Source organism: Sinocyclocheilus anshuiensis, unplaced genomic scaffold (assembly GCF_001515605.1).
Source record: "Sinocyclocheilus anshuiensis isolate Anshui unplaced genomic scaffold, SAMN03320099.WGS_v1.1 scaffold483, whole genome shotgun sequence".
NCBI classification, from domain to species: Eukaryota; Metazoa; Chordata; class Actinopteri; order Cypriniformes; family Cyprinidae; genus Sinocyclocheilus; species Sinocyclocheilus anshuiensis.
In genome coordinates this window covers 418102-433557 of record NW_015552580.1, presented here as the reverse complement: position 1 = coordinate 433557, position 15456 = coordinate 418102, and the positions used below count along the sequence as shown (strand labels likewise).

Sequence of the window (15456 nt, the reverse complement as noted above, 5' to 3'; positions counted from 1 at the left end):
ACTCACAATTCTGAATTTTTTTCTCAGAATTGTGAGTTTATATCTTGCAATTCTGAGAACATATCAGTCCCCCCCCCCCTCAAAATTGGACTTTAACTCGCAATTGCGAGTTTATATCACGCAATTCTGACTTTATAACTCGCAAATGTGTTATAACGTCAGAATTGCGAGATATAAACTCACAACCCTGTTGAAAAAACCAGCATATGCTGGTTAGGTGTTTTGAAGCTGGGATGCTGGTTTGAGCTGGTCCTTTGATGGTTTATGCTGGTCATGTGCTGGTCTTAAGCTGGTCGGACCAGTTTAGGACCAGCACATGACCAGCTAAGGACCAGCATAAACCAGCAAAGGACCAGCTTAAACCAGCTCAAACCAGCATCCCAGCTTCAAAACATACCTAACCAGCATATGCTGGTTTTTTCAACAGGGAATTCTGAGAAAAAAGTCAGAATTGCAAGACAAAAAGTTAGAATTGCGAGTTTTTATCTCGCAATTGTGGCTTTATATCTAGCAATTCTGACTTTATATCTCGCAATTGTGTTTTATATCACGCAATTCTGAGAAAAAAAGGCAGAATTGTGAGTTTATATCTAGCAATTCTGACTTTATAACTTACAGTTGTGAATTTATATTATAAAAAGTCAGAATTGTTAGCTAAAAAGTTGCAATTAACTTGTTTTTATTTTTTATTCAGTGGTGAAAACAAGCATACATACAAATAAAATTAGTCACATATTTAACAACATAATCAAATGCTCACTTAATATTGCTTTTGAATAATTATTAATTAAACTTTTAACACAGTATTTAACACATATTGAGACAAACCAACAAAGTGCCAATAACACAGTCTGATGGAAATGGCTTGGTGGCAATTGCGAGTTTATATCTCACAATTCTGTGAAAAAAAGTCAGAATTGTGAGATAAAAAGTCGCAATAATCTTTAAAAAAAAAATTTATTCAGTGAAGGACGTTGGGTTTGGTTGTGTCTTCTACATAGCACTTTGTATTTCCGGCGTGTTGTGATGTCCGTTGGGCGTCAGTCTGTCCTGAAAAATGTAGAGGTTGTTGCTGGCTGCGATGGCGATGATGTTTTCTTTGGGGTGCCAGGCAGTATGGAGGATTTTCTTCCTGAAGTCCAGACTGTCCACGCTGACGTCCGTCTCTTTCCGTTTCTTGCCCACGCACACACGCCGCGGCTGCAGGACCGCCCGCCGCTTACACACCTCCCGACTGGCCTCCAGAGTCACGTCACGCAGACTTGCCCGGTCAAACATTCGGAAGTAGTTGTTGTAAGCGCCTGTCATGATCACGCTGCAGAGGAAGAAGACATGGATTGAGAGGGAACAGATGCAGAGCAGCTGGATGCGCTCGGGTTGTATTTCAAAGGTCAAAGGTGATGTTTATTCATGTTATTGGCCTCACCTGTCCGTTCCGTTCCAGGCACATTCAAACTTGTCAAAAATACAATCGCTTTCATACAAAGAGCACAATTTGGTTCGCAAGTAGTCGTGGACCTAAAACACAAGCGAACATGAGACAGAAAGAGCAAGAGAATTCTGTACAAAAACATTACACTCTAAAAAAATGCTGGGAATAGCTGGGTGTGTCCCTTTTTAACCCAGCATTTTTTAGAGTGTAGAGTTAAGGTTAGTCGTGTTTAGTACATGATACATGCATGCAAGCTTCTTTATATATAACCATATAACAGGAATGTTGCTTGTAGCTGTAAAACATATACTGTGTAATATACTGAAATATACTGAAATATACTGTGGCTGCCCTCACTATTGCCTGAATTTTTTTTTTTTTGATTTATTTATATTGCACAGTCCTCCAGGGAGCCCAGAAAAATGTAATAATATATATAAAACAGCAATTACCAGGTTTCAAACGCTTTAAGACCTGGGTAATTATAGTTATTTTAAGATGATTTTACTCTAAAATACAGAAAAATCTGAAATATAATCACTAGTAAAAATAAAAATAAAATAGGACAATAATAATGTAAATGTAGAAAATTTACTAAAATCTATGGTAAATCTACTTAATTTTACATTATATAATGAGCATATGGATGTATTTTAGTATAATTTATATACTATTATAGTATTTATTATTTTAACAAGCTGTTATTTTTATATTTTCATTTTATTTTAAGTTTTTAGCAAGTTTTGTCATTTTTATTTTAGTAATTTTATTGTTATAATTATTTCTATTTAGCTTTAATTTATTTTTATTTTAGTTTTAGTCATTTTAGTACTTAAACTTATTTTATTTCTGTTAGTTTTTTATGTAATATTTAGATTTACTTTTATTTTAAATTCATTTCAATTAACAACAATTATTTTGATATATATATATATATATATATATATAAAATATTTTAGATTTTAGTTTTAGCTTTATTTAACAATAGCAACATTGGTATAGCTGAATCATTTTTAATATTTACTTTTAATAAAAGCAGTATTGCCATGGTACTTTTTCTTTTCTTTTCTTTTTTAGTGAGGCCAAACCAGCTTCCTATGCACTGAGAGGCCTGGAACTTTGTGAGGCCTCGGCTTGTGTAAATGTGTGAGTGAATGAGTGAGTAGGTGAGAGACCTGGTATGTTTCCATTGGTTTATTTTCCATGTTGAGGTCCCAGACTTTAACGGTGAGGTAATCTCTAGTGAGCAGGTAGCGGCCGCTATGACTGAACTTCACGTCTGACACTGAGGAAACGATCTCGGAGAAGAACGATTGGCGGGATGGATCCACTGCCTCTTCAAACACTAATAGAGATTGCACATACACACATGGTATTACAATATAAAAACCCTTAGTTTAATATAAAGTGCTAGGACATCAATACTATAACAAGTAAACCACCTCACATTAAATACTGACAATGGTAAATTGGGTTCCAAATCTGAAAGTTTTAGTGATTTAAGATACATTTTATTTAACCTAAAAACCCAGACTTTTGAAAAGACTTGTATTGTGGGTGTTTTAGTGGATAGGTTCCTGAATCAACATCCTTGTACGTCTTGGAACAACACTCTGATTTCAGGTGTAGTTAATGATTATGGTTGACAGGAATGTTGTTTCAAGACCAACAAAGTATGTTCATCCAGGAAAACGTCCTGCTTGGCGGTATCATCTTGTATTGCATGCGTATGCGTGGCTCACGTTTGGCATGTTGGTCACAGAGTGCGCGAGCTCTCATGTCACAGAGGCGAGTGGTTCCTGTGCTGCTGCTGAAGGCCAGCAGGTGGCAGTGGTGAGGGTGAAACTCGGCCACTGTGATCACCTCACTGAGGTCCTCCATGTTTTCTGGCTTCAAATCCACAATATCTGAGAGAAATTCACTGAGGAAACCCAACACATAGATTTTTTTTCCAGCTGATGAATGATAAAAACATTGACAGACAATCAGAATCTATTCGACTTTTACGGGCCTTTACTGTTAAGCATGGAATCCTGTGTCTGCCACTGAAAAAAAAAAACAATAGTATTGCAAGGAATGTTGCTTGTAGCTGTAAAACATATACTGTGTAATATACTGAAATATACTGAAATATACTGTGGCTGCCCTCACTATTGCCTGAATTTTTTTTTTTTTTGATTTATTTATATTGCACAGTCCTCCAGGGAGCCCAGAAAAATGTAATAATATATATAAAACAGCAATTACCAGGTTTCAAACGCTTTAAGACCTGGGTAATTATAGTTATTTTAAGATGATTTTACTCTAAAATACAGAAAAATCTGAAATATAATCACTAGTAAAAATAAAAATAAAATAGGACAATAATAATGTAAATGTAGAAAATTTACTAAAATCTATGGTAAATCTACTTAATTTTACATTATATAATGAGCATATGGATGTATTTTAGTATAATTTATATACTATTATAGTATTTATTATTTTAACAAGCTGTTATTTTTATATTTTCATTTTATTTTAAGTTTTTAGCAAGTTTTGTCATTTTTATTTTAGTAATTTTATTGTTATAATTATTTCTATTTAGCTTTAATTTTTTTATCTCACAATTCTGACTTTATAACTCGCAATTGCGAGTTTATATCACGCAATTCTGACTTTATCTTGCAATTGTGTTTTTATATCTTGCAGTTCTGAAAAAAAAAAATCAGAATTGCGTGAAATAATCTCGCAATTACGAGAAAAAAATCAAAACTGTGAGATAAAAAGTTGTTTTATTTTTTATTGAGTGGTAGAAATGGGCTTCCATAATCAAGGCCCGTTCACACCAAGAATGATAACTATAACGATAACAATCACTATAAAGTTTTAATAACCATTCTAATTCTATGAGAATAGAGATCCACACTACTGTATTATGATTACGACACAAAGCAACAATATCGTTAGAACCAGTATCAGAATGATTTTTCCAGCTGATGAAAAAGCTAATCAGAATGTAGCCATGTAATATAGCCATAGATATCTATACATAGATTCTACATTCAACCACTCCAGACACATTATGCATCGGCCATCTTGTAACGGTCAACATGTCGTCACTCACAGTAAAAATGAATGAGTTTTCCGCAAGGCCTCAACATTGTGCAGCCTCTGGTTGTAAAAACCACCTGGATTTAAATTCAGAAGAAATGGGATAACCTTTCACAGGTGAGAATGTGTTGGTTTGTGTTTTTATATGTATTAACTCAATATTACACATTTTTAAACTGTGGTAACTTTTTAATGTCGTCTTAGCTAACAGCTTTGTCATGTATTGTGTTAGTGTAGCAAAATCATCCACTGAAGTCTACTGCACATACAGAAAATCATACATGCATTTGCACACGCAGTCAACCTGCTCTTAATTGTTTACGGCTTTGACTGGTTCAGTATGGTAGACGGCTTACACATAGCGGCCCATAGAAACAGATGCTAATGAGGAATCTATAAACATCTATGGTTATAGCTATCATTATAGTTATCACTCTCTGTGTAAACTGGCCTTCGTTATTAACAAAAAAGTATCTTAGCAAAATGTTTTCTTCTGTATTCCTTCTGAAAAGATGTTGTCTGGTGCCCAACATGTTAAAAGCCACTAAAAGCACTTAGCAACTGTATAGCAATGCCCTGGTAACCACCCAAAACACTCTAGCATTACATTTTCAAAATCTAGTTTTGCTTAAAGGTGCAGTAAGCGATTTCTGAGAAACGCTGTTGAAAGTGGATCGGACTGAGCACCAAAACACACTCGTAGCCAATCACCAGTAAGGGGCGTGTCCAGTAGTGATGTGGGAGGTGCGTAATGTTCATAAATTCGTAAAGAGCAAGATAGGGGTTTGATTCTTTTGGGTAGGGGCATGTTTGTTTTGGTGATTTCAAATATCAATTCTCAGAAATCGCTTACTGCACCTTTAAATGACATAATTACAAAACCCCATATGTCTCTGTGTAGTTCTATCTTACAGTAAGACGCACGAGGATACTGAAGCTGCGGTCAGTGATGTTGAGATGCCACAGGTTAATTCTCAGATCGTCGGCAGACAGGTATGTTTCACAGTCACTGTTGACACTGATGGAGTTGATGTGATATGCATGTGCATTAGCAAAAACACGCCGTGGGGACGCCTCCACCAGGAGATCCATCGGCCGCAGGACAGGGACCTAGACAGTCCAGAAACTCGCATCAGGCAACAAGAAGAAACAAAAGAAAACAGAAGGAGAAATGCTGCACACCTGTAGAGTGGTGATTGTAGAGAGGTCCTTCAGTCTGCCCTCCTCGTCTCTCAGATTGTAGCCTTCTGCTCGCTTGTCTTTCTCACTCACCTTCCATAGCTTCACGGTCTTATCTGACAAGAAACACAAAAAGCATGATATTCTTAAAGAAACAGCACTGTGTTTTGGCATTGTGCTATATAAAGTTATATTAGCAAGCGTTTTCAGCTCTTACCATTGGTGGAGAGGAGGAAGTGGGCGGGGTTATGCGGAGGCAGCCAGCGAATCTTATTGATTTTCTCTTCAATCTCAAAACTTTTCAGGTAATCGAACTCAGGCTCATGACTCTGAAATGTACTATAAACATTATATTCGCCCTAAAAGAGAGAGGTAACAAGATAACAGAAAGTAGTGACATTTTTTTTTTCATCAATGAATGAACTGTCCACAATTAATTCCCATCTGCACCAACAGAAAAAAAAAATCGAAATAGCATTTCTATGTCTCTACAAAAAGAGGAAAAAAAAATACTGAGAGATCGATTTAATTAGTCAGAAGAAAGAACGGTTTCAAATTTGCTGTCACTCCCTCAGCTGTCAGTATTAGAAATTCTCACACAGCGGCTTTAACTAGTTTTATGTAATTTAATTTTAAAGGTAATATAACACAAAGTATAGTTTTATAAATGCACTTTAATATTTTTAAGAATGGAAATGTAAAAAACTTTGCTAGATTCACAATGTTAATAACTGTGAAAAAGCATTATTACAGTCTGTGAAAAGGGTCCATGATTTGTTTTTATCTTAATTTTGCTGCTTACTTCCTATATTAAGATATTTGAGTAAATATTGTAATAATAGGTTGAACTACGTAAATATTATAATGTTAAAACATTATTTATTATAATAAATATAATGTACTGTATATTGTAAAATAAAAACAATATAAAATTACATATACATAAAATAATTTAATTATAATAAAAGGCCCCATGCATGAAATTTAAATAAAACATTATGGTTTTGCGCGCTTTTAGGTCATCTGAATGCAAAACATAAGCGTAAACAAGATATGCACATCATGAGGGGAATGAATTTCGGTGTAAATCATTCATAAAACCATTCTTACATAAACTGTCAAATGTGACGATATACGTAAGAATGATTTTACAAGTCATTTAACCAGACATTCATTCGGCTCTTGTATCATTCATCTTCTGGGGGGAAAAAATAATATTTTGCACTGAGGGTGTTTAGAAAGTTTTGTCTAATAAAATATTCTCAAGAATGAGAATGTCTCCTCCCACTGTATTATAAACATCACCTGCCTCCAAATCACAACAGCAAGAATATAATGGTGCTACTGTGATGTAAACTGAAAGCTACTGACTGAAAGAGAAAGAAAGAAAACCAAAAATGCTTCAGTTCGACCCATTTAGCTTCCTGTTTCAATAGGAAGTTTGTGAAAAAGGGAAGCATAAAAAATGTGTTTGTCAGAGATTTGTCTGACCTGTGGTTCTCTCTGAAAGATGACAACCCTCCCACCCTTATCTCCCGTGGCCAAGAACTCTCCAGTCTGGTTGAACTCCACCGTAGAGATGACATCCGCTGGATCACAGACAAGATTGAAAAATAAATTGATTTCACTTTTTGTTTTGGTAAAAACTTGCATAGGCCTCTAGTTATTGTTTAAGATCAGATGTGCCTCTCAGTCAAACACTGCTTTGCCAAAGTAAACCAATGCAATATTTGTATTTGAATATGGATCCAAAAACAGCATTAATGCCAAGGTGCGCACGGTCACTTTGTTTGTGGACACAAATACAAAGGACAAAGAGTGTCACTATTAGTTCCATCACTAGTCAAAAGTTTGGACATTTCATATTTTTATTATGACTAATTTTCACATTTTAAAATTATGGGAAAGACATCAAAACTATGAATTAGCACAAATGAAAATATGGAAATTAGGTATTTATCAAATTGTTAAATCAGAATGATCATTTGACTTTCTTTTTCTAGATCTTTTTCTTATATCTGTAAACCAGGGTTATTATATTTAACTGAAACTAATACCAAAAAAAAAAAAAAAATTGTTACTTGAAATAAAATAAACATTAACAGAAATAAAAAAATATATAATTATTTAATTTCAGCTAGTTGCTAAGGAAGCATTTCTCATTTTCATTCAGTTTAACTTTATGTACTACAATTACTCATAAAAAACTGAAATAAAAATAAATGAAAATATACCAAAAATGACAAAAACACAACAAAATCACTAAAATTTTAAATAAGATTAAATGAAAATTAAAATATAAAAAATATTTAAAACTATTAAAAACTATAATAGTATCTGTATCTGATATTAAAATAACTGCTGCACACTTGCTATGTCACAAAACGTCATGAGGTGCATCATGGGATGGTTGTAAACAGTATTGAAGTAGTTCCCACTTTGTTGACTGCTTCATATAAAGAAGTTTATCATTGTCTACAAAACTAATTTCAAGCATTTCAGCAAAGCCTTACAAGAAACAAATTCAGTCAAGTGTGTACAAACTTTTGACTGACAGTGTAGCTACTGTGAGTGTTTGTAGCGTATGATTGTGTGTGTGTGTGTGTGTGTGTGTGTGTTACCCTCTGTGTACTCTGGCTCCAAGGCTGCGAGATCTGAACAGAGAACCGGGCTCAGCATTCTGGGATGGAACCAAGGGCGGGGCTGCAGCTCTACCAATCCTGCAAAGAGGCGGAGTCTCATGATGAGCGTTAAAATGTGAGTGGAAGGGTTACAACATGCTACCGGTGTTTTGATGTCTGCCAGAGAGACTCTCTCCTCTGTTGGAACAATTCCAGACGCTGATATTCAAACATGCAGGTCACATGAGTGCCAGCAGAGATGAACACAATCATGCAGATCTACAGAATGGTTTTGATGTGTTAATGCGGGCCTAGATTTGAGATTAGTGGATCTAATCTTGTTCTACATCAATATAAACATCAGATTATCAGGGGGGGCCTGATAATCTGCCACACATATACACAAACATCTCCATCTGGTCCATAAGCATTAAATGGCCATTAAAGAGGACCACAAAGCACATTTATGCATGTAAACATTTAGACAGCATGAACAAAAAGGAAAATTCAAATGAAAAACAAGACGTACTTACAAAAACACTCTTTTACCTTCTGTCACATCGCTGTGCTAACAGTTGTGTTCAGATGCTGATATATTCATTCAGTTCCATTGCTGTGTTGGTTTGTACAAAAGGTGTCTGTGAAGGTTTGTGTTTGTTTGATGGATGAGCAACACACCATCCATTTTTCATCCATCAGCATGAAGGTCTGCTGCAAAGCGTCATGGGGTTTATGAGCGGTAAGTCCACATGAAGAGGCTGATGACACTCTACAGAATATAAACTCCACAAAAAAAACACTCAGGAAAAAAACAGAATGTCTCGCCTCAGTTTGGATGCATCTACACCCGGAGGACTCTACCGGTCAATTCATTCCTGTTGGGTTTTCCTGATATCAGAGGTAAACACATGACCGCTGGACTTGTGCGTAGGCATACTGATGTTTGTCCAAAAGGATGAGGGAGGGGTAAAATTCTGTCTGTTCTGCTGCATAGACTCCTCCTCCAAAGCATATCACAGAGAGGGAGACACGGAGATGCTGAGTGACGTGCTCTCATCCAATCGTGTCACTGGTCAGGGAGTTGTGGCCAATGGGAGAGCAGCTCATCATCACATTGAGCAGCAACCCCCCACTCCAGCCTCATACTGATACAGCTACAAGAGTGGTTGCCTGGTAACCGCATCTGTCTGTGAGAGCAGAGCATGAGTCTGGGAGGAAACATGAGGCATTGCAATGGTTACATAAATATGTGAGAAACCTCAAGAATATTCTGTAGATAGACAAAATGCACTGAAATTACAGCTTTTAGAGTTCTTTTTGTTTACCTTTTGTCTCTAACAGATTTTACCAAAATTGACTTTAATGGAAGAAATAAAAGATTTCTTGATAGTAATATTGTCGCGTTTAATGTCCAATGGAGATGAAAATTGGTGAAGTTATACATAAGTAGCATAGTTTATTAAACAAAGCAAACTCAGGTAATCCAATAAGCTGAAACCCAAGTGAAAAAGCATGCTACGCACAACAAATACCGGGCACAGAACTGAAGAAACTGAGGGAATAAATACACAGTGGTAAAGAGAGACAGGTGAGACTCAAATTAGTTGAACATTGAATAACTATGGCAACCAAGGAAACAGGAACTAAACACACTGGAACTGAACACAGGCAAAACAGGACAAAAGAATATCAGAATAAAGGTCCATGGACACAAACACAGAGAATTTGTGACAGAACAGTTCAGGAGGTTGGTGGTGCAGAGGCAGACCAGGGGAAGGATAGAGGGCCAGATCATTCTCCTCTCACAGATCGTCGTCGTCTACCTTCACCAGATTTTATAACTTGGACATCCCTGCCGGCACTGATTTTGTCTGTTTAATCTGCCTTAACCCCCTTTGTAAGTGGGAAAGGTTGTTTTATGACGTTCTCAGCCTAGCGGCTTGGGTCTCATTTTTAGCTCATGCTTACAGGAGCCCTCAGTATAGGTACAGAGCGGCTTCGTTCTGCACTTGCTTATAGCACGGTGTGACTGGATGCGTTCCCCATAAGGTGTTAACGCAATGGGAGAGACCGTTCAAAAGGGAGCGCTCCGGTTACTTAAGTAATCTCGGTTCCCGGAGATAAGGGAACAAGCGTTGCGTAGGCTGCCATGCTATAAGGCTGCACGCGAGCTGACAACTGTCATTTCAGTTGAACAATTTCTCCTGAAACAACAGGAGTTTCCCCATAGTGTGTTAATGCTCGTTCCCTTATCTCAGGGAACTGAGGTTACTTATGTAATCACAGTGCTTTTAACCCAATAAATGTAACGTCTCGGTTACTTGTGTAACCCTGGCGGGGTGCGCGTGGCGAAACACGCACGCCAACTGTCATTGGCTTGTTTAGTTAACACTCGGGCGAGATCCCAATTCGTCAGTCACGACTGACGTAACGTCGAACGTGACTGACTGAAAGGGAACTATATTTAAAAACAATAATAATAGTAAAAATAATAATAAACTTAATGTCAAATCTGAATCCACTTGTGATCTGATAACCAATCACAACACAACCTTGATGTCAGTGAATTGCTGTCAGAGTTGTGCAACAGCCAATCACTATTTGCGGATACCATTGAAATGATTGAGAAGTACCGTAAACTAAATCCTGCCTGTCATTGTCATGATTGCTGCTACGGCGAGGAGCAAGGAACGAGGAGACGTAGGAATAAACTCACATTTCCGTCTTTAATGATCAAACAGAGGAATCCACGTAGCAAAAACAGGGAACCAGAGGACATTAGACACCGGACAAAGCAAACAGAACAGAACAGAACAGAGCTTATGTAATCAACTTAATGAGGGCATGACGAGACACACCTGGACTCAATGAAACACAATTAACATGAGGGAGAAACTAGGTTACGGAGAGCACATGGGGAGCAAAAACACACACAGACATATCGGGGGTATGGGTGGGAACTTGGGAGGAGTACGGGCACCCGGGAAGGAAGGAGGAGCCAGGGAGGAGACAGGAGGGGCTTGGAGCAGGAGGAGCCAAGCAGGACCCAGGCCACAACCATGACGGCCACCCACGGTGGAGCCGACGGAGGGAGGAGCCATGGAGGAGGAAGGGCCGACGATTCCAGGGGGCCAACCAACAGCGGCGGAGCAGGTGGTGGCGGATGAGCCCGAGGCGGAGACGGAGAGCCGATGAGCCAGGGCGACGGGGAGGATCCGGAGGTCCAAGGCGGAGGCGGGGATCCAGATGGCCGCGGTAGAGCCGGAGCGACAGAGGACTGAGGAGGAGCCGAAGGGATGGAGGAGCCTGACGGAACCGGAGGGATGGAGGGACGAGGCACAGCCTGAGGAGTGGAGTCCCGAGGCGCAGGATGGTCGACAACAGACCAAGGCGGAGCCGGAGGGACGAGGGAGCCCGGCGGAGCCAGTGGACAGATGGGCCACGGCGGAGAGGAGGACGGCACGAAGAAACAGTCTGGTATGGTCCTCGAGCGAACGCTCCACCTGCTCCAGTAGGAGGAGGAGGTATTTAGGGCGGGCGATGGCATCCATAAGGGAGAGCACAACGGAAACAAAAACACTGTTGGACAAACAGAAACAAATCGGGGGAAAACACGCTGATTAAACTGTTCTTGGTCCGGTGTTCTGTCACCATTGCTGCTATGGCGAGGAACGAGGAGACGTAGCGATAAACTCAAATTTCCGTCTTTAATGATCAAACAGAAGAATCCACGTAGCACAAACAGGTAACCAGAAGACATTAGACACCGGACAAAGCAAACAGAACAGAACAGAGCTTATGTAATCAACTTAATGAGGGGATGACGAGACAGACCTGGACTGAATGAAACACAATTAACATGAGGAAGAAACTAGGTTACGTAAAATTGTCTCTGATTTCTTTTTATAATACAGCACTGTTTCGTTGTGAACTATAAAAATACATCAATCCAAAATGAATACATGATTGCAAATATGTTGAAGAATAGCCTCTCCTCCATTGACAAAAAAAGGCGTCTGTTACCGTATGCCGTATGGAGCATATTGGATCATTTCACTTTTGGCTTTGTGTGGGTTGTGCATACAGTAGGGATGGGAACAGTGGCGCCTGCAGGTGTACGGCTGTACGCACTGTGCGTACCATGAGTGCTCAGACTGACCTGAGATTTGCCCCACAAACGTTTCAGCAGTTATTATAGGCCTGTGTGTCCCGTATTTCTGTCGACTGAACCAGCCATGCCATTAATTATGAATTTATCAGTCTTTTGCATGCCAAAGTAAATTTTTGCATAGAAATAGGCCTATTACGCCAAATAGAAGCAGAAAATCGTGCTATACGCACTTTCATGAGATCGGGTTAGCCTACAACAATTAATTTGTTGGCTATTTTACAAATGGGAATACAACGAATTCATGACCATGTTTTACATTCAAGCTACCTGTAAAATGTATAGTGAAAAAAGCGTCTGGAATGTAATAAAGTAATTTTAAAGCTGTTTTAAAGCATTTGCTGCATGGATAAAAAAATAGGCTAATAAATAATTCACATATCATACAAAAATTGCATTGCAGCAAATCCTTTAAATTTTTAAGGTATTTAGAACAGAGCAACATAAAAATCTGAAAATATAAGCAGCTATAGGCTACAATTATAGGACAAAGTTTTACATAAAAGCACAACGTTTTGTTGATATTGTGAGTGCACACAAATAAAACTAGACCCTTTACAGTTTAGAATGATGTATTACTCTTACATTTATGAGCAAAATCGACTGCGTATTTAAGTTGTTTCCACTGTTAGAAAAAATGCAAGTGATGGCGCTGGCGCCTCCATGTCCTGCAGAGCGCACTTCAGGTTCCACTCTCCGCTCAAATGGTTGGAAATGCGTCTAACAGCGCACATTTATAGCCTATAGGTTAAACATTTAAACTAACATTGTGATATGCTTGAAATGTTTTATATATAGATTACCCAGCCTTACCCATAATTTATTCCTAAAATCAGAGGGAAATGATAGCTGATTAACAAGGGTGTAGAAGCACCTAATCCTGATTGTAAGCCTAAAACTGACATTTCCTGAAAAGTTATCCCTCAATTCTGATTGGTTGATTGGAATGATGACCCTTGTTGATCCAGGAACATGTTGTACTTGGTCAAATCACGCTCACCATAGGCTATGATCAATTCACTGTCTGCCGCTGGCCGTTACTTAAAAAAAAAATGACATTTAACAAACAAAAAATGCTCCAAACGTTTTTCTAAATGTACTTTATAAAAAAACTAAACGAAATATAATCATTTTTTCATTACATACAAAGCTGAATGTGTGCACTGAAAGCTTAAAAAAATCCTTGTGTGTGGTGTTTGCAAAACATACATTAAAATAAATAGGCCTATACAATGAACCATAAATGTTGTGTACAAATCAGAATCCTTATGCACACATGAACATTTTAGTGGATACTGATTTTTGATGATCATCTGCAAACGATTCTTATTTCTAAGAGAGAGTGAAGAGTACCAGCATAAAAAAGAAAAACTCAAGATACTCAATAAAAGTAGTATAACAAGTTCTCAGTATGTTTTTTTGTACACAGAAAGAGTTCAATTTCCTAAGAGTGTACATTCTTTGATTCACTTTCTTAATAATGGCCTCTGTGTTCTGCTGGAACGTTAAAGTAGTATCAAAGATAGTTTCAAGATACTTGTACTCCTGTACCCTTTCAACTTCTTTTCCATAAAAATACACAGGTTTCACCTTTGAAACCTGGGCGTTTCATGTTCACTCTATCGTACATGTATCTGTTCAATCTCTAAATTTGATATTGCTGATTCCTCTGTCTATAATTGTGCTTCACTAAACAGCTCCGATCAAAGCTGAATCAACAGACGGTAGGCTATCGCAGAGTTAAGCAACACACAGTAGTAATGTTTCGCAACTGAATGAATGAATCACTTGGCTGAATGATTTAATAACGCACTCACAGAGACTGTCATCTGACGCTATAAAAAGATATTGGCTATAGGCTAAATAGAGGTTTGATCATCTCTAGCCAACCTCTGCCAACCCCAACATTTCTATAAGGAACACATTAAGGCACTTTAACGTTAAGTGTTTTTCACATTAAACGTTTTAGAATGTGCCGCTGTTTTAGGGATTGGAATATCGTGGCGGGTGCTTTAGGTATGGATTACAAATGGCCAAAACTTGCATTTTGTTCACGTCTTTTTTCTTTTCTTTCTTTTGAGAGGTGAAAACAGAAGGAAAATTGACAGGCTTGTGCCGTAGTTGTATGGACGTTTTGCTCTCTGGGTCTTCGAGACAGGCATGTGACTGAAATAGTGATGAGACATTCGCGAACGAGTCGGCTCCTTTAAGTGAGCGATATGAGTCGGATCCCATCTGAGGGCCGTTTTCTAAGACGGCTCTCAGCGTTGTTGTTTTTTTTTTACTTTCTTAATACAAGAAAAAACTAATGGGATGATTTTTGTCACACTGCTTGTTATCCACATGCACTTCATGTACTGACTTGTGTCAGGGACTTTGCTTATGTTGCTTTGATGTGTACATGATGACGATTGGTCGCGATTGGTCGCACGCACATACACATCAACAGATTCAACACACGTGCACAATGACAATGTTTCAGGGTTAATAGATAAAATGATACAACTGTGTTGGATGCTTCTGTTTTGCACACTGTAATTCAGTTTTTATCTGTTATATGGCATATGATGACGAGTGGTCGCACACACACACACACACACACACACACACACACACACACACACACACACATCAACAGATTCAACATCAACACACGTGCACAATGTCACAGGGTTACCGATTCAACTGTGTTCGATGCTTGTGCTTTGCACACTGTAATTTTGTTTTTATTTGTTATATGGCGCACCATGTTACATTTTGAGTATGATTTATGATAGTTTGTGTTTGGGATAGTTCACTACCCTGAGAGCACACCCTGATACATCACATCTATTTAATGTCTGCATTTACATCTGCAAGATGTATTTTTTAGAGTGTTTGCTCATCTACAATATGTTTACATTTAGTCATTTAGCAGACACTTTTATCCAAAGCGACTTACAAATGAGGACAATAAAAGCAGT

At 38.1% G+C, this 15456-nt stretch overlaps 1 protein-coding gene across 2 annotated transcripts; it reads right to left on the bottom strand.

Annotated features, from left to right (window-relative positions):
* Window positions 1–940: 940 nt before the first annotated feature.
* On the bottom strand, window positions 941–9265 carry LOC107665265 (serine/threonine-protein phosphatase 2A 55 kDa regulatory subunit B beta isoform-like). 2 transcript variants are annotated; one of them, XM_016456077.1, is made up of 10 exons: window positions 8859–9265; window positions 8326–8424; window positions 7196–7293; window positions 5922–6063; window positions 5708–5820; window positions 5458–5635; window positions 3175–3339; window positions 2608–2777; window positions 1427–1518; window positions 941–1315 (listed from the first exon to the last, which is right to left on the bottom strand). In XM_016456077.1, the coding sequence occupies exons 2-10, from the start codon at window positions 8381–8383 to the stop codon at window positions 994–996; spliced, it is 1338 nt and encodes a 445-aa protein (XP_016311563.1). In that variant the 5' UTR covers window positions 8384–8424; window positions 8859–9265; the 3' UTR covers window positions 941–993. The 2 variants fall into 2 exon arrangements, with proteins under 2 accessions (XP_016311563.1, XP_016311564.1); XM_016456078.1 differs by having other exon boundaries at window positions 8875–9265.
* Window positions 9266–15456: the final 6191 nt, after the last annotated feature.

Bases quoted from the DNA above. Each gene is read 5' to 3' on its own strand.
- LOC107665265 (XM_016456077.1), bottom strand. From the start codon at position 8,383: ATGCTGAGCCCGGTTCTCTGTTCAGATCTCGCAGCCTTGGAGCCAGAG. The intron at 2,778-3,174 runs GTGAGCCACGCA...AATCTCTATTAG, and splicing joins CTGTGACCAACATGCCAAAC to TGTTTGAAGAGGCAGTGGAT. The intron at 1,519-2,607 runs GTCTCTCACCTA...CTTGTGTTTTAG, and splicing joins AACCAATGGAAACATACCAG to GTCCACGACTACTTGCGAAC.